The sequence below is a fragment of the Gymnogyps californianus genome, chromosome 1, assembly GCF_018139145.2.
Source record: "Gymnogyps californianus isolate 813 chromosome 1, ASM1813914v2, whole genome shotgun sequence".
NCBI lineage: Eukaryota > Metazoa > Chordata > Aves > Accipitriformes > Cathartidae > Gymnogyps > Gymnogyps californianus.
This window is the reverse complement of record NC_059471.1, coordinates 191,045,583-191,065,573: the sequence shown is the minus strand read 5'-3', so window position 1 is coordinate 191,065,573 and position 19,991 is coordinate 191,045,583. Positions and strand designations below refer to the sequence as shown.

Sequence of the window (19,991 nt, the reverse complement as noted above, 5' to 3'; positions counted from 1 at the left end):
CACCACCGCTTAGACTCAAGGTTCATCTTAATTTGGTTGACCTGCACCTTGCCTGCTGGAAGGTGTTTCCCCAGTGCTGGCGACAGCCACATCAGCCCCTGCACCCTGCAAAGGCAGCTTCCAGCCTGGAAAACGACAGCACGCTCCGGGTTTAAGGAGAATGACTTGTTCTGCTGTAACCAAGGGACAAAATCTTTCTCTTTCCAATCCACAGGATTTACCCTGTGTTAAAAATCTCAAGAAAAGGCGCTGGTGGGGGATGTACCAGCATGTCAGAGATGTCCTGCCCTGGGGGCACCTGCTGACTCCAGGTGCTGCTGAGGGGCAGGCAGAGGGCAAGGAGAAGGGAGGAGAAGGTGAAAATTCAGGAAGAACTGGCTGAATTCAGCACAGCAGCAGAGTCTCTGTGATATGCACCTTTCCTTTGCTCTCTCATGCTTGGCTCTGGAAGTCCTTCTCCTACACTGAGCTCAGTGGGTGAGCAGGCAGCGGAGGGGTGAAGGATCCTGAAGCTTGAAGCACATGAAGTGTGGCCGCAGGTACCAGGGCATATCAGAGGCAAGCGTGACAACTGAGTGGAGAAGCAAATGTAACTCTGCCACGTGGTTTCAGTAATTTGGGCCCAACCACATCCAGGAGCCCTCCAAGTGAGGTCATTCTCAAAGGATGTGAGAGATTGTCTCCAAATTAGACAAAAGGGGCATTTGCTGCCACTTCTGAAGCTTTCCAGGAAGGTGAGGTTCACTGTGTGCTGTAGGGGTTAGTGATTTGTACATATGTATCTGGAAGCGTTTTACCATCTTTACCATCTGGGTGGTGAGACACTGGAACAGGTTGCCCAGAGAAGTTGTGGGTGTCCCCTCCCTGGAAGTGTTCAAGGCCAGGTTGGACGGGGCTTTGAGCAACTTGATCTAGTGGAAGGTGTCCCTGCCCATGGCAGAGGGGTTGGAACTAGATGATCTTTAAGGTCCCTTCCAACCCAAAGCATTCTATGATTCTATCTTTTAAAGAAAAAAATAAACCCTTGATCTAGCTGCCCTCAGAACTGGGGAAAGCTGCCAGTTTAGGCAGAGAAACACCTGCCCTGAGAAACTGGCTAAGACCTGTGTAGAAGTCTCCAGGCAACTTGGCTGGTGAGAAAGAGGGGTGCTGGGGATGCTTATTGGATAAGCCCCAACTACGGTTCGATACCTAGAGGTCCATCTGACCAAAGCAGATGTCTGCTTCTGAGCTGGCTGTCATCTCACCCCCACAGTAGATGTCTCAAATGGATCAGATGAATCATTCCCAAAAGGTTTATATATTTGTCCATTAGTTGACCAGCTGAGATGATGACATCAATAAATGCCACCCTAAACTATTAAGTAGCCACTGAACAGAAGTGCTGAAGATTTTGGTAGTGATTGAATATCAGACTTGAATACCTAAATCCCTTTCTTGATTTAGTCAGACTTAGCTGATTTGATCAAGAGCATACAATAAATCATTTAGCAGCAAAAAATAAAATTTAGCTCTCCTGACTTTGAGTCTGACATTAACTAATAGACTAATGCTTCCCCACGTTTTCTGCAAGTGTGATGTTTCACCACTACGACTTTCCATAATCATTAGGACAGACTCAAAATTTAGAGGAATTGCTGGACATCCTGTTCCTGGAACACAGTGGGCCAGATTCTGCCCTTGGCCGCAGAGGTAACAATTCTGGAGCTACCCTGCTGTACCTGAAAACAAGACCAAGCAGGATTTGCGCCATGGTAGAATGGCTACCAAATTCAGAACACTTGTGCACCCACAGCAGAGAATCTGTGCTTGGTATTTAACATTCATATTCAGCTGGGATTCAAGGCATTTCCACACAGAGCATGTCAAAGATTCTTGACTGAGCTCCTACTGGATCCAGTACAGAGCCACAAGAAATTCTGGCTTAATCCTCAGAACAATTTTATATATAGCAGGAAAAGTCCCAAACTGATGCTGCCTCTGGTTTGGAGGCTGTTCACTGATAGTAGCACAGAAATAGCTGCTCCTCTGCGCGGGATACACATTCCCACACCGGTCAGGTTTCCACTGAACAAACCAGTAGGAAATGGTAACCTGCACCCACTGGACGCTCACTGGGAGCTGCTGGATGAACAGCAGCTCTTGCTAATACAAGACAGAGGGCTGAGTGTGTGGGAGTCGGGGTGACAAAAATGATGGGAAATGGGCAGTTTGTAGTCCGTTAGAAGCTGATTTCCTACTTCTCTGTGCAACCTTTTAATGAGGTTAATGAAGGCATTACAGAATAAACAAGACTTTTAGGGAACTGTAGTCCCTTCTAGGAACCTTTCAGACATCCTAAACTCAGGATGTAATCCAGAACTGAATGCTTATTGCAGTATCAATTCTCTGATATGTAACACGAGGAGAAGAGAGCAATGCACATCTGTGGTTTTTTTTAGTCCAAGACATTTTAATCAAGCCATTTCAATATTAAAGTCATCACTTTTTAGTAAGTACATTACCTTTTCAAGGTGCATTGTTTCTCACCAACAAAAATCCTTCTGGATTTTCCACTGTTTAGGTATTTTCCAGCTACAGTTAGCAACGTTCCTCCAGATTTGGGGCCATAGGTGGGAGAGATACTTGTTATTACAGGATTCTAAGGGGGGGTAAAAATAAGAGCAATGGATTGTTAAATTATTTTCGAAATGTGAAGAGGAAGAATCTTAAAACATTTATTAGCATTTCCATAAAGTAATAATAAAGCAAACAGGAATATAGAATGACCATATTGGATGGACTCATGAGGAGTCTCCTTCCAGTTAACATTGAAGCTAATTTTGACAATAAAGTTTTAATCATAGTGCTTACCATGTACGAAAATGTATTGAATAGTGTTTTGCCATGTCCAACAGAAATACTACTGGATATATTAAAACTTGGATTTTTTGCAGCAGGAACTGTGCATTCCAGCCTTTGGAAAACAAGGAGAAAGATGGGATTACATTTTTCTTTCTGGCTTGATTTTTTGTATTAAAATAGAACCACTTCAAACTCATAATAATGGAGGATCCATACTAAACAAATCATCAATCTATGCGTGTCAGGGACATTTCAGAAATAACAGCTAAAAGATCTGTGGTCATCTTTAATACTAAATACAAACACTGTGGTGTTTATACTTGGCCAGAGAAAATAATTTTAGTATATCAAATACATTTCAGAAAAAAAGAGGCATGCTAGAGAAAACAAATACCTCCCATTCAATGGCTGAGTTGTTTTTGGAATTCTGCTTTAGTGCCAAATTTCGGCAGACAACAGGATTAGAAAAAATGCATCTTATAGACAAGTTTGTTTTATAAATGTAAATATTACCAAAAATTAAACTTGAACTTTTGTGGCAGCATGTGTCAACGTATTACATTACATTTACACAGTCTCATATATGAGCTAGTCTCCTTAAATCATTTTGTTTGCATTAAGACTGTTCAGAATAGCAGTTAGGACAGTGCTCGATACTTCTGGAGGGTGACCATTGTGCTGCTATATATATGAATAGGGAAGCCGTGCCATGATTTGCACATTGCTTTGGTAGTAGATAGTCATATGCTTTGAACCGAGAGAGGATATTCATTGAACTTCCTATTTCTTCAAGATAACAACCGGAATAACCTCTGTCTTAAACTTCAGCCATTATCCCACTGTCTCAAATACTTATTTCTGAGGAGGAGGAGGAGAGGTGCAGCTGAGGGTCATAAGCCTCTGGATGACGAAATACATGCATCTTCTCACATTTCTCTCCAGCAGCTTCACAGATCAGTAAGACAGAGGTGACATAACTGAGCCCAGCAGGATCCTGGCCAAAGGAACCTGCCCCCTTTTCAAACCTTTGAATAGTTTCGTTCTTGCCAGCTCCCACAGATGTTGAACAGCATTTTGCAGACAAACCAGAAAAAGCTGCTTGCATGAGCTATCGGCATTAACTAGATTTATTTGATCTCCTTTTCGAGCACTTTTTTCTTGGGGAGCTTATCAAACCAAGGGATTCTTTCCTGTTTGAAATTTCAGAATCAGAGATGACACTTATAGACTGAATGTTTATATTGTAAAAAAATCCATACCACATAAAGAACATCTGTATAAATGCAAATTCATGTATTAGGTTTCTTACTTGTTTTTGTTGCTAGATTTTGCTTCTAGAGCACAAATTTGTCCTCCGATATGGACTACTGTATTTTTTAATTCAAATCTATTATTTTTGCTGAATCCAAAGTCCCATCCACACAGTGTCAGTTTTGTCCCGCCTTCTAAAGGAGCGCTGCTTGGGAGAATCTGTTAAAAAAATATTGTGTTAGTTACATCAGGTTTTCTTGAACTTCAAATGGAGTTAAAGAATGTGCAAAGGAATAATTTTAGAAAAGCATTTTTTCTGGTAGACTGTGTCCTACCATTCATCTTAATTGTTCTTCACCTTTCATTTGTCACATTATGAGCTTTCTCTGACAGTAGCAATAAATAACAAAACCTATACTAGAAAGCTTTGAAGGATAGTGTTTAGGGGCACTGAACAAGCTGTGCATTGTAATAGTCTTTTAAATCCTACCGTTCTTTTCTTTCAGATCTTATTTCTGGCATGTTAAACATACAATGTACTTATTTTCTTAGAAGCTGAATGTTGAACACAAAAGAGCCCCAAAATGACCATTTTTTGTCAGCTTGATGAAAGTCAGGTTCAGAGTGAAGTAGCTTCAAAGATACCATAATCCGATATTGCGTTGGCTGTGATAAAGTTAACGTGACTTCTGCTATTCTTTCCTTAAATCTTTTACATTTGGTCACCTCTAATTCTGAGTTAAAAATAAACTACCCCTCAGAAACACAGAGACAATCTACAAAGGAAATGCTTTTTTTTCTGTATATTGTAAATTGTCCTGTAAAATATAACAATGGTGGGAAAAATGTAGGAACACTATAGAAGTCTTACAAAACTCAGTAAAAGTACTGGTCAGTACTGCCAGTAAAAAAAAAAAATCAGAAAGACATTGGTTCAGGGTTTATGGGGACTTTTAACAATACTGCATAATTCTGCAAACATACCAGTACCACTGGACAAAAAACAGAGAATGAAAGACTGAATTTATACTCGTGGTCATAGCGCCTAAATGTCTTAGACTTAAAGCTTTAGTGATAGTCGTTTTGCCCCTAAAATGCAATACAGCTGTGCCTTTCAAAGGACTCGACTTAATTTTCAAGCTGAAAGGAAAGTGTTTGAGAGATACTTGGCTATTATTTCATCTGGAAATCCAGTAAGACAGCACATTTCTTTTCAACTCTCTTGTAGCTATACTTCAAGACTCTCACAAATGAACTATTCTAGATAGAAGGGCCGCTGAAGAATACTTCAAAAGAATTATACCATATATTCTATATAGGGAAATTTACTGCCCCCATTAGAAACCAGACAAAGAGTCTGATCTAAAATGCACTGAAGCCAGTGGGAATCTTTCCTATTTTAATGAGCTTTGAAACAGCTCTCAATGAGCAAAGAAGAGGGAACCTATGCAGGAACAGTACTTTTGCACAAATCCCATAAAAAAGGAGTGATGCTCACACAGCCCCTGACACACAACACTGCAGCTAAGAGCGTGGAGCAGTACTGTACCCCGTGGAGTTTGTGCTGTTCCCAAGTTTAACTTTCCCTTATTTCTTTGGTTTTTCCTTCAAAATCTGGATTGACTTCAGATCCTAGTTTTCCACTCTACTTAATATCTCAGCACACTATCTATTTTTGGAGTAACAAAACCCTAGCAGAAACTGGAATTGCTCTGTGGGGGTACAGGATGTCTCGATGTTTTGTACAATAATGCATTGACGTGTGGCATTTGAAGAGTTTGAAATGTAATCCATAAGTTAGCAAAATAAGGGTGTTAAAATCAGGCTTCACAAAGCCGCACAGAATAAAAACCAAAGGCACTTAACTGTTTTTTAGCGATCTTATCTGCCAAAAGAGACTTGTGATAGCAGCCCATGTGCCTTAATTGAGGGAGAGTAGAAGTATTTACTACATTCTGCCAGCAAGTTTAGGAGGCAAGACCTCTAAGGAGAGAGCAAAAAATAAACCAAATCTTAAACTTTTGTATTTAAGTTCTGCAGAAATTCCCCCAGAGTGTTTTTATTCATGTCTTTATTTTTGTTCTGTTTGTTCTGTACGATGAAACCTCTGAAAGTCAAATGTGGTTTCCCAGACTTGTTCTTTGGAGAGTTGACAGGAATGAATAGTGAACCTCTTGGACTTTCAACTGAGGTATACGTAGGCATCTTCTGTGTGCTTACATTGTGCAGGTAGTAACAGAAAGTAAGTAAAACCCAAATTAGTTATAAATGCTATGAAATTCAGGATTCAAAAGTTCTCTATAGCAAGGAAACGCCACTGATGATAACATGGAGCAAGTCCTGCTGCAAGGCCTGCCATTCTGCTTGTCCCTGCTGCTCTCTGGACTTCAGGTTAAGGGAGAGAAACTTAACTTCTCTTTTTCTTTTTGGAAAAATTTAAAGCATTGTGTTTTCCTTTTGTTTATGTTGACAGCCATTATCCTAATATCCACTCACATACTTTATAAATTGTTGGAAGAAAGTATCTATTTACTAAAGTTTCAACAGCCCATTCATTTTAATTAAGAGGCAAGAACATGTACAGGCCACATGTGAAATTTCCAGTAAAACCTCCAACCTAAACAGGCAGCAGAAGGCCTGATGTTCTTGATACGTCTGAGACAACAGCCAGCTAAAATGACTCACTTTAAAAACAACAACAAACCACGTCAGGTTTTTAACCACAACAAAGAATCAAAAGGGAGACCAATTTATTTCTTCTTTTACGCCGTTCACCTTTCAGCGCGACCTGAACACCGCACGCAGATGCCTGCAATTTGTTCCAGCACCAAGTGATCTCCGAGGAGACTCCCTCGAGTCCCCCGGCTTTCCTCTAGCACCGCTTGTCCAGGCTGACAAAACACACCTCGTTCTTGGCAGAGGCAGTGGATGTGGTGGAGGAGTGGGGTACGGTACTGGGGTGCGGGGTGGGAGCTGGGCTGTGGTGGGGACGTGTCCCTGTGCCAGCCCTGCTGCGCTGTCTGTAGCAGAGGGGACGCCCGGGCAGAGTTGGAGCTCTTGGGCTCCCCGCAGGGCTGGGGTGCGGGGCTGCTCGCTGCCACCCATGGCTCCAAGAAAAAGTGCTTTAAGCAGGGCAGAGAGACAAAGGATCTGCAGGACTCCACGGGAAAATGCTGGGTTTCTTCTCTGCCATCCCTCCTGAGAGGAAAATCTTTTTTTTTTTTTTTTTCCATTGCGCACCACTCTGTGTAATAACCTGGGAAAACTTTGTTGAAGACTTAGCTAGCTAATGTCCACTGGACCAGACCCTCGGAGAAGCTCTCTGTTCCCCTCAGGTTAAAGCGATCGTATGACATTTCTCAAGTAATCTGTCCCTCTGAAAGCCGCAAAATATTAGGGGGGTGTTCGGACTGAATTTCAGATACTATGCAAAGCAGGTCATCCTCTGTTTGTTAGGAACAAAACAAGCTTGTTTCTCGTATTTTATGCATATGGGTTTAAAGACAGATCAGAAGATGATGAATAATCTGTTTTATATTTTTTTCAGTAATCATGTTAAATGTCATGGTCCAGTAGAGCACGAAATCTGTCTTAACAGCTAGCAATCCAAAGGGATTTAAGTACTCAGCTGCATTTTTTTCCTTACAAGCCTTCTAGAAGCAACTTCTACCAACATGGGCACGCTGTAATTCGAGATTCACTTTAAGATCCATCAGTGCCACAGATCCATATTCATTACAGGGGTAGACTGGGCTTGTGCTGAGCAGGCAGGGCTGAGCCACATGGGGAAGGGGAGCACCTGGCCAGCCCCACGCCTGCTCCCACCGCCCCACGTCCAAGGCGTGCTCCCCTGGATGAGTCCTCCCAGCGACTTCATAGGGACTACAGAGGTGGCCTCAGGGACGCACCTCTCGGTCTAAGCATCTCTGCATGGGCTCCAGGTGCTTGGTTCTTAAAACTGCTGAGTGCACACACTCATAATTGAAATTAAAGAAGGCTATGTGAGCTCAGCACCCCTGAAAATCAGAAACTAAGCAGTTCAGAGCCTTAGAAATCTTTTTGGAGGCATGGCAATATACAGCCACTGCTGGAAAGTTTTGCCAAGAAAAAAACATTAAGAGATGCTACTTGTGCTTGAGCTCTAGGAAAGACAAAACAAGCTGTGCAGGACAGTTGAGTAGCTTGGGCCTGCAGAGGTATAAAAAAATGTATCAGGACAAATTCTCAGTGTATCCCTTTGATTTGGTGATTCACAGTCTCATACAAACTAAGGCCAGAAAGGACTATTTGATCATCTAATACAGCCTTTTTGAAATAAATGTGTTCTTGTATAAAGGGAAAGTAAACTATTCACAGTCTGCATTAGCAAGTTTTTTACATCTCCTTTGCCCAAAAGGTAAATGGCAATAGAAGGCAAGGAAAACATCCCCTCCCTCCCCCTTTCCATCCATTTTGGGTTTGGTTCCTATCATGCTTCATTATTTGTTCATTGAATTTTGCCTGTGTTAGTCCTAAATTTTGTATCTGAAAGGTGAACATAGAAAAGAAAAAAAACCCTGTAAACATGTATTTCTAGATTTGTTTCTAGATTATTAGCAGTTTTGCCCATCTACTCTTTAAAAAGTTGTTGTACATGAAATTATCTGCCTGGTTGAAAGAAATACATTATTTATTTAAAAAACCCTTTTGTCTCTCTTTCTCTCTGATAGTTTAGCATGTCAAATTTTCACCTCCGTTTATAAGCTGTATGCCCATAAAGGAAAATGTATTTTTAAGTACACAGTGTAGTTCAAATGCACTAACAAAAGTAAATGGGTATAAGTGCTACCAGAAAGTGTTATGCTTGTCCTTCCCTCAGTTTTCTAGTCCGTTAACTGCCCTATAAACCTCCGCCTTCACAGCTATGTCACACTTCACACGGGATGATCCAGTTACATGTACAGCCGGCCAGTACGAATCCTGCATTAACCATAGCTAAATTAAAACAGGAACGTGCCAGTGCGGCTCTCTGCTCGTCCATGCGGTTTCGTTCTCGCACACCCTTGATGGGCTTTGGCTGGCTGGCAGCAGCCTCCGACTGTCCCCTGTCCCGGGGAGGGGTGCAGCTACAGGCTCGTCCGCCTCGGTGGTGAGCGGACCCATGGGAACAAGGAGCCAGGGAGGCATGTTAGGAAAGACCGTGTCCCTCAGGGTGGTGTCGCAGAGCTTAGGTAGGGGAGAGAGGGACTTCTCCCCACAGGGAAACACCACCTTTTCCTCCAGCACTGGAGCCAGCGTGGGGATGGATGAGGAGCGGGGGCCGGAGACCTCCTGCGCTGGGTCAGGCTGTGGCAGCTGTGGGCGGGAAGTGCTTTCCTCCACCTCCTCCCTTTGAGAGGGGTCTGAGAGGAAGGGTGCTCCTTTTTGTGACCGCCCTCTCCCGTCAGACTCCTGCCAGGCAGGCTCAGACCCATGTTGTTTCCCCACCATGAGGCTCTCCCATGGCAAGCCAGGATGATCAGACAGACCTGTCCACCGTTAGCACCTGAGCCCGCAGCATTCAGGGGGAGTACCTGCATCCAGCCAGAGGCTTTATGGACACTGAGGCCAAGGGGAAGTCAAGGAGAGCAGACACTTCATTTATCATAACTGCATAAAAATAAACAGAAAATGTCCGCAGAGTGCAGACCGCGTTCTTCCCTCAGAGATAAATATGAGAAATCCACCGTTTTACCTCATAAACCCTAGGCAAGCAGGTCTCGTGGGTCCAGGTGCCGCCGGGGCACTCGGAAGACCTGAGGCACTGCTGGCTGCACCAGCCACACTGCATGAAGGGAGGCGCCAGTAGGCACTGGCTGCAGGACCTGAAGTGATGGCAGCCCGGCCCCTTCAGCGGGATCTTCGTTATCTGTCGATGGAAAGACATGATGCACAGATCCTTTTAATCCATACACTAAGTGGCAAGGAGAGTCTCTGTTTATGCAATGCGCTGTGGTGCTACTCAGATTTCAGATGTGCAAGCCGCGGTTCAACTTCTCTTTAGCTCAGTAATTATAGGATCTTATAAGTAATTTAACTGACATGATTTTAAATTCGCTTGGGAGAAACCCTAAAGGCATCTTAATGTTATATACAGTTACTACTAGCATCTGGTGTTTACAGCAAGATAGCATTTTTTGCTGATGGAAAAAGAAAACAGCAGTGTGCTCCTCCCAATTCTGCACCAGTTCTTGGAAAAAACAGTCTATCTCAGTATGTCTTAGTTCATACATTTGTAAAAATAGGCACGACGGCTATTTCAACTTTGGCGAGGCTGTATTAGTATCTGTGACACGCTTACAGCATGTGACTGCCCATGTACTTGGTTTTTAACACCCATCATCAAAAAACCTATGCTATACCTAAAATATGAATTAAAATTTATATTATCTAAAATATCAGGATAGTTATGATAATAGTCACTCTAAATATATAAGAATTATTTTTAGTAAAAATATTAAAATCAGTATATAACGACATTACTATATAAGTACATCATACTTCTTTACACTTCAGTAACTTAAACTTATTTCGGACATTTTCTTGAAGATTACTTTTACAAATATCTCATACATTTCTAGTAAATGATTAATAACCATCTTTACTAATGGCTGATGTATTTCTCTAAATTCTTATAGAACTCAAGGGGTCAAATTATTGCTTACGATTATGGTTTAGGATTATCTGTAATATTATCTGCTGATGTTTTAAACCTATTCTACAATGCATATCTACTTACGACAATAGCATATTTATGACAGCTCATCATCTTTTATTAACCCTTTGTAGACCACATGCTAAAGTAATTTTCAAACCTTGCTATGAACACTGACTCCCAATTTTAAACACACCCACGTAACTCTTGCACACACAGCTCTCCTTGAAAAGTTACAATATTATGACACAAACCAACAAAAGCCGGGAAACTGTGAGCACCATTCTTTTCTTAAGCCATTGTGTGCTTTTTCTTTGCAAGCCCTTGAATTAAGGACAGGGTTTCAGCCTTAAAATTTGCATTTCCTGGCTTTTGTTGGTTTATATCACAGCTCTTACATTATTTAAACATTTCTCAATATTAGGCTGTCAGTTTGTTTAGTAGGGGAAAAAAAATCTTGGAGGAAACTTGCCCCTCCAGTGTTCCCAAGGGAATGGCAAGGCTGGGAGGATGCAGAGCATAAAGCAGCAGTGTGAATAGTTGCTCTTACTGAAAGTTGCTGCTCTGAAGGCAGGTTTACACAGTGCACAGAAGGATTAGATTATGAACCACTCACCTTTTTCCCAGTCACTACCAGGGTATAGCCATCATCTGCTAATGAATTCTCGACAACAACTTGGGGAGAGACGGGGTGGGAGTCTAGCTGAAAGCTGACATGTGGAGCTGTGGGTTCTGAACGGGAAACCACTATCTAAGAAAGAAAGAAAGTGGGAGAATCAGCAGGCAGCGTGTGACACAAATGCATGCTGCTCAGCGGTCTCATGCTCCTACCACTTCTCTGCTTGCATTAATTACTTTGCATTACATTGCATAATATTTTGCATAATGTTCCATCATGATCTGATTAAAGCGGTATAAAATCTACTTAACACAGCAAAATCATGGCTGTTGGAGGATCCTCAAAATACTTTGTATTTATTAAAATATGAAGGAGTCATTGCATGTTTTCTAGTCCTTTAATTTCAGGTATTCATAAATCAACCGTAAAAAATGAAGATGGGTCATTTAGCCCTGTACATTTAAGAAAGAAGAATTTTATCTACAACGTCTATTTAAAAGAATCTTAAAACTCCAAGCCTTCAAAAGTCAAAGATATTTCCATTTATTTTCACTTTGGTGCTTCAGTTTGAAAAGTAAACTTTACCCTGTGTCAACAGTATCTGGTCTTGATGCACATGGGGCCATTAGAGTGCAAAGCTATGGCAGGCACAGGTCGTCGCTGTGAGCAGTGCTACAGAGCCACAAGTACATGGAGCTCAGTTCCCAGAGTTGGTGAAGTCGCTACTGCTGCAGACAAGCTCCTTGCAAGACATGGCTGGACACCTTGAGGTCTGGCTCCTGCTGATTTCTGCGGGAGCCGGGTGTCCAGGACAGAGCACTCCAAGCACCTCTTAAACGACAGGGAGAGCTGGAGGCTTCTTTGGAAGATGCTCCAAAACAGGAGCCTAATTTAGTTGTCCTGAAGCCCCTTTGCAAGAGCCCTCTCTCTCTCTCTCTCTCTCTCTCTCTCTCTTAGGAGATCTTACGGAGATTAGTCACACCAGTATGAAATTCCCCCACTAGTCATCTCTCTGCATCTTGAGTTACCTAAATACTTCTGAGAATTTGGGCCTATTCCTGCAAACACACGCTTAACTTTACTACTGTAACTTTGTTGACTTCAGTGGGATGAGTCATGGCTGTTAAGCAGAGGCATAAAGCATCTGCAGATTGGGATGGATATTCGATAGAGAGATTTTATAGGCTTGGGCCTGCAATCCAGAAGGATGTGCCCCCAAATGTGATAGCATCAGGCAACAAAGGCAGAGGATTGTTTACATGAGGTAAGATCATGTTCATGTTTCAAAAGCTGCATCACCTGTAGTTTACTTAAGGAATTTATATAATCAACATTTTCTGAGAAGTTGAGATTCAATGGGGTTCATTATTTAAGAAGATTGAAGCCATTCTGGAAATAACTTGTATGTCAAATGTTTAATTTTTCACTATAATGAAGCTTTTCTTCTGACTCCAAAGGCAGCATCAGAACAGCTAGGACATTGACTTACATGATTTCACTGGCATTTCACACTGCCAAGGTCTTTCAACAAGATGGCTGACTCCAAAACTAAACTTAGAGATGCTGTAATTACAGCTGATGTTTTGTTGTAATTCAAGACTTAAATAAAATATATGAGCAGTTAATTCATGGCGATAAGTGCTTCACATCCCAGAGGTATTTACAGTTTGGGGTTACAGGAGGCTTTTTTTTCTTTAAAATGAAACTGGCTTTGTTAAAGACTTTGCTATGGGTTTGTTTCACAGTACAGAAAGTGCAGCTTTTAGAAATCAATAAGGTCTGATCATTTTCGGTGACACAGAAGTATGGTCTCTGACTCAGTGTATTAGGGCATGAGCTCTGTTTTTATATTCAGGACAATGAAAAATAGAATGGACTGCAAAGCTGCATGAAAAAGCTTGATTAATGTTGGCATTATGGGGAGAGGTAGCACCACAGCTGCAAATACCTTTTTAGTTGATCATTAGCCGTGTCTCATCTCGAATACCCACTGCTATAAAATGCTAAGAATTCTTTTCTATCATTAATCCAGGCTTCCTCTTATTGCCAAGCATTCTTTCTGATTGAGCCACAGTGTTAACCCTTTAAACACATCTGTGTTGCAACCTCAGAGCAATACATGAAAATTTGGATCCCATCTCTACAATCTTGGAAAAATTATTCGGTACTTTAAACACTGAACGACCTTTATTTCACTGAGGCTGACAGTCAAATCACCTGCTCAAAGCCCAACTGAATAGACTTTGACCTCATGACATACAGGGAGCTCAAATTGCACTTCCTAACTCATTTGAGACTATGGAATAAAAGTTTGGAGTTTGCTTAGAACTAATCTACCAGCCTACACTGCTGCCGTAACAGATACTAGATGCAAAAATGCTCTTTTTGGTCTATATAACTGTTCGGTTTTTGCACGCATCAGTCCAGTCCTTGAAATTCTATCTTACCCTTATCCAACATAATCCTGAAGAAAAAGGCAATTTGAAGACAGCTTCTACAGCAGGAAGAAGAGGCTACTTAGGACTCCAGTGTCATTCTCAGAAACCTCTGATTCTTATTGCTTGGGACTGGGCTGGTATGTGTACAGTGCGGCTTTAATCTACCGTGGACACATCACCATACAGGGGCTACTTCTACCAAGGAAATGGTTGCGTACTACAGAAGGATTTCTTTTTACAAAGACTATAAAGTGCTGTTTTGGGTTTGGGTTTTTTTTTTTTTTTTGGAGGTGGTGTTCAGGTTTTTTTACATTTTAGTAACTAATAACCAAGCATTTCACCACAGCATAAGAGAAATGAAAGTATATCTATGTGCTTGTACTCAAGCAGTTAAGAGAGAGGGAAGGTCTTGCACAGATAAATAATTGACTAAAAGAGAACAAACAGACGTTAGCAGTAAATGGTCAGTCCTTGCAATAGTGAGAAGTCACCAGAGGTGTTCTGCAAGGTGTCTGTGCTGGCATCCATACTGTTCAACATACCCATAAATGAGTTGGAAAAGTGGTTGAGCAGTCCAGTGACAAAGTTTTCTGATGATCTGAAGGTATTCAAGGTGATAAGGATGAGGACAGACTATGAAGGATGGCAGAAGGACGTTACAAGACAGCATGTCAAGGCAATAAAATGGCAGGTGAAATACAACAAAGAAGATGGATTTAAAGTGGTATATGATAGATAGTTCCATGAAAATATCATCTCACTGCTCAGCAGCAGTCAAAAAAACAAATAAAAACTTAGGAATTATTAGAAAAGGATTAGAGAACAAATCAGAAAACATCCTGATGTCATACAAATTCATGGCTTGCTCGAACCTTGAATTCTCTGTGCAGTTCTGGTTGCCTCATGACAAAAAGAGTATGTTAAAATGGGAAAATGTTCAGAGAAGGGTAACAAAGATGATCAAAAGGATGTAATGAACAACTGAGTAGGGTAGGTGTGGAAATGCTATGAAAAAGGCATACAGAATCATGAGTGGGTAGAGACTGACCATTTACTCTCTTCTAATAAAAGTACTAAACACCATCAACAGACAACAGTGAGAGTCAGGTTCAAAGCAAACAAAAGAGTAAGACTTCCTAGCAATATGTGATGACCTGTGGGACTCCTTGCCGAAGGATGTGAATGCAAGAGGAATACACATTCAATGGGTAACTCCACATGTACATGGAAAGAGCTAAACAGACAAAACCCAATAGCTCAGGAAATCCCCAGAATGGAAAATAGTTGGAGGCTTGAAGCAGAAGGTATTACATATGTTGCCTGGGTCCCTAGGCATCCACTTGTCACCACTGCTGGAGACAGAGCACTGAACTAGATGGAAACTTCGTTTAAACCCATGTGGCTCTTCTGATGTTCTTAGAAATAACGCTTCCGAGAATCACATTCATTATCAGTAACTGCAACCCCAGACATCCTTCTCAAAGCAAACACAATATTTATGTCCCTATTTAAGAGAAAAACAAACAAGTATGATGTGGTCCTTCAGCATAGCTCAAAGTACTTCCATAAAGATAACAGCCAACAGTTAATTAATTAATGAATATATTAATTAACATATCCTTTATACTGGAAGTCAGTGATCAGTTAGGTCCATGAACATTAAAATAATTCATTTAAATACTCTTTCATTGCCTTCAGCTAGTATTAATGTTAAGTAAGAAGACTTGACTCTAGGTTCCTTTATGCATAACATGGCAAATTAAGACTGTAATACCTTGAGTTGAAAAACAGCATGCAACAGCTTCTTTTAAAAATCATTCTGATGCTCAGTTCTGCTAGTCAGCAGGATTGAATTACAAATGTTACTGTCTACATGTTGAAATATCTTCTGCAAAAATGAGAGGCCTTCTAAAAGCAATCCCATCTAAGTATCATATTGTTATTTTTTCCCTAGATGTCTGGCAGGTGTAGGCCATTACCCAGCAGAGATAGGCTCAGGGTTAACTTTATTGTATAATGCCTCAAATGCCCTGGGATATGCAGCGTAGCCTTGCAAAGGGCACATATGTAGCTCTCTAAATGCTGTATATCATTCTAATCCATGGAGAGTAGAATGGATCTCCTCTGAGGAGTGTAAGCTTTTCTACTCAAACTGAATATTAAAACATGTGTGCTCTCAAAACAGTTATTTGGCACCAGGTGTTAATTTTAATTTGACTATATGGATTTTGCATTATGCAATATTTGATGTTTTTTTCTGGGAGCAGCAAGATACGTTCTTTAACACAGAAAGAACTGCTATTATAAAACGGTTAAAAGTTGAACTATAGATATGAAAATGTTACTTATCAAGAGTTTGCCACAGTTTTCTCTTGGTTTAAAAATGATAAAGTGGGAAGGATTGCAACTATTCACATTTCTACACATGCACATGTGCATAGTTTGCCTGTAGCCTTAAAAAGGTCAGACTGCCAGTATTGAAAAGCCAGGTGAATTGCTGGACCACAGAGGCAGGACAGCAGCAGGCATCGAGGACAACCTTTGACTCCATGGGCATCCCATCACTCCTTCCTCCTTCTGGCTCTGTAAGGTTTAAGGTCCATGCTCATGTATTTTCTTGACCTCTTTGCACTTGCTTCCAACATGGCTTGCCACTTGCACTGGTGGGTTTTGTTACGACTACATTTGTCTAGTGGGACAGGAACTAGATCAAAAGTTTGATCAATTTGAAGGTGGAAATGGCTTCCAGTATACTATGAAATAAACTGGATTTGAATGACCATGCTGAAAGATCCAAAGCTCTGTACTTCTTCGCTCTGTGTCAACTCATTTTGCTGATAGGCACCACGGCTTTGAGCCTCGATTCCTGGACCGGAGAGACCTTGCCACTTTGCTGTTTGCAAGAGGAGAGCAATGCTGAAGGCTTGGCTCTCTTCTTGCTGAATTCTGGGACAAATTTTTCCAAGCCTTGACTGCAGTTACAAATAAAAAGCAGATGTGATTATTTTTGTCTATACTAATTTCTGTAGCATGCATTATGTTCCCTGGCGTGTAATGTATGAAAGCAGCTATGACACATGCTAATTTCTCTCTTTTCAGGGAAATGAGATGTGTGTTAAAGTTTGGTGGTGGTGGTGGTGTTTGTTTTTAATCATAAGTATTCCTGGGAAATGAGTGTGACTAGCAAATGTTCTGTCTACTTGGATGTGAAAGCCAACAGGTTCATGCTCAGCGTGTGAAAATTTCCCAAACCATTGATCTGTGACAGCCTCGTCCCTATTCCTCATCAGACAGAATGAGGGGCACCAAATGAAATGATAAGGCAGCAGGTTAAGGAAACCCCAAGGGAAGCTCTTCATCATTCAAAGCAAAATGAAATTATGGAAGTCATTGTCACAGCGTACCATGGAGGACAAACCAACAAATAATTTCAAAAAACAATAAGCAAAATTGATGGGAAAGAAGTCCATAAAGGACTATTAAATGCCAGATATAGGTGCAATTTCCAGCTCAGAGAATCTCTGGGACACTGAGTGCCAGAAGCAGGAGGGTACTGGGAGAGGTATCACTGTGTGCTTTTACTTGCCTCATACCTCTCCCTTATCCATCTTAGTCCCTGCCAGAGACAGGAAACCATGCTCCTTGAACCTTTATTCTAACCACATACATCCTTTCTTAGCTAAAAATCTGGCTAAAAATACTGGGATATAATGGGTCCCTAGAATAAGGCTTCTTATTATTCTGTATTGTTTCGTGTCTAACAAGTGCAGAGGGGCCCTGAGGAGGGTGAGTGGCCTGTTGTGGGACATGCTCTACTCCAGTGAGGCCTGTCTGTGCCGTCATGCTTCGGTTGTTGTGCCCTAAGCCATTTTCAGTCCAGAATCTGTTCAGGCATGACACTGCATGACCATGTTTTGCTAACACCTGGCTTCTCAGCTAGAGCTGGCTCATGTCCAGCTAGATTGGACAGGACTGCAGTCAGCATGTGGCTGCCTGCATCTCAGGGTGTGTGTATACCCATGTGTATACCCTTTTCTTACCTCCAGAAGCAATAGGATGGATGTCCTACTGCCCCGTGAAGATGAGAGGGCACATGGGGGAGCTCCTCATTCCACACGCAGCCCAGTGCTGCCCCACTGTGCACTGAGTTTCACTGGTATAGTCAGAAGGATGAGATGGCCCTGCTGCCAAAATTGCATCTGAAGAGAGTGGCTGCCCATAGTAGTTGTAAAATGTACAGTGAAAACTTCTCTATCCCTCTCTTCCTCAAGAAGGTCACCAACAAGCAGTGCATTTGCTTGGGCTTTACCTCCGTGAGGCCAGCTTCAGGCGTAGGGAGCACATGCAGTATTCTGCTCCCAAACATAGCGTTATGCCGAAAACCAGCCTCTGCACACATCAAGGGCATCGGTCTCTTGTTCATTGTTAAGGCCAGACAAATGTGAGCTTTTCAGAATAAATCTTGTAAAACTTTCCCATATCCCACTCTCCCCAGAGCTATCAGAAAGATTTCCCCTTCCTGAAGAACTTTGCTCTTTTCTTCATCACTCAAAAGTCACTCTCTGAAATAATACCAAGCTCCAGGCAGAAAAAAATAAAAAAAAATTCACCTTGGAACTGAGCAAAAAGAGAAGATATTTTATCTCTATATATCATGGGGGTTTTTTTGGACAAACTATAATTTCCCAAAATACTGGCTGGCAATGAAAGTGTCTTTTTCAGTTGTGAGTCCTATTCTCAGTGTAGCTTCTTTGGCTTGAGCAGAGTAAGGCTGCTTTACACCAGCTGAAAATCTGATTCCTCAACTATAGCAGTGTGACTGGGTGCTGTTTTCTAATCAAATAACCACTGTGAAATACCTGATTCACTTTGCACCCAACAGCTGTACTTTCAGCCTGTGTTCCCAGTCACACTCTGAAAACAAGCACAATAAGAAAGGCCGAAACAGCTGCAACTTCTCAACAGAAAAGAAAAGGGGGGGGGAAAGCTTGTTGTCAGGCTCCAGCTTAGGAAGGAAGTAAAACCATTTTTCTTTTCCGTTTCATGCATGTCAGCTGTCTTAGAAAAATTATTACTGCTCTGTTTTGTAACAGAAACTCCACAATATTTGGTAAACTACAAACTCCAATCTATTCATGGCCAAATACAGATTTAACATTTCTGATGCAGCAAAACATGCTCAGTATGTCAATTACTTTCCAGGAGAGCTTTGGAATTCACCTCCTGGCCCCAATTATCCTCCTTAAAAGAACTCATGAATCTTCTGTATTTGGACCATCCAGATCCATTTTATTTTAGTTTTAGATTTTGGCTGAAAAAAATAAACATTTAGTGAAGGAGGCTGTATTTCCTTTTCAGTATTAGTGCTTTCCAGAGCTGTTTAAGTGAATAATTCTATTTAATCAAACTAAAAGCACAAGCAGAAAACAACAGGTGACTATTCCTTGGTTGGATAAAACATACCTGCTTTTGCATTCTGAATATTATTGGCTCCTCAGATGATTTTTTTTAAATAAGCGAAATACAGGCTATATTCTGAGTTGGGTCATTAGCACAGTTTTGATGGGTAATGCCATAAGCTTCAGTGGAATCACTTGTAAAGATAGGAACTATTAATTATGACACGTCTCCAAATGCATCAAAACCCCAGAATCAGGTAGCCATCATCTACAGAAGGAAAAACTTTGTTCTCAGAAACTACATGTTAAACCTTCTGTTGACTTTTGCAGCAATGCTGTGCTATAGTCATGTGGTAAAGAGAGAAAAATGGATGGAGATGGAAATAGAGCCAGAGATGAAGGGGTGGTAGGAAGGCAGAAAGTGATGAGCAGAAGAAATGCAAAAGGAGATGGGAAGATGGCAAGAAAAAGGAAAGAAAGAAAAAAAGGAGAATCAAGTGGTGGGCTGCTGATCAAGTATAAGCAATGGGAGAATATGAGAAACATTTTCAAATAAATTTCTCTCAGGTTGAGTATCAGTAGCTTGCTGCTGCACCTACTGGCTTCCACAGCACAGGCTTGGAGCTTCAATTCAATTTAGGTGACATGATCACTATGTTTTAAACATCGGGGTTTTTTCCCCACAAAATGTTTTATAACAATTAAAGGAAACCCTAAATCAATACAGCAAAACTGTGAATTAAATGTTCATTACTTTCACCAAGCTG

At 41.3% G+C, this 19,991-nt stretch overlaps 1 protein-coding gene across 1 annotated transcript in view; it reads right to left on the bottom strand.

The window, feature by feature from the left end:
- MET (MET proto-oncogene, receptor tyrosine kinase) overlaps positions 1-19,991 on the bottom strand; it is a 73,180-nt gene that overhangs the window by 34,517 nt on the left and 18,672 nt on the right. Inside the window, exons 3-7 of the mRNA XM_050895752.1 lie at positions 11,385-11,519; positions 9,809-9,982; positions 4,154-4,314; positions 2,854-2,956; positions 2,505-2,641 (exon numbers count right to left, since the gene is read on the bottom strand). Of these exons, the coding sequence (XP_050751709.1) occupies positions 2,505-2,641; positions 2,854-2,956; positions 4,154-4,314; positions 9,809-9,982; positions 11,385-11,519 (710 nt within the window). The remainder of the gene's footprint in view (positions 1-2,504; positions 2,642-2,853; positions 2,957-4,153; positions 4,315-9,808; positions 9,983-11,384; positions 11,520-19,991) is intronic.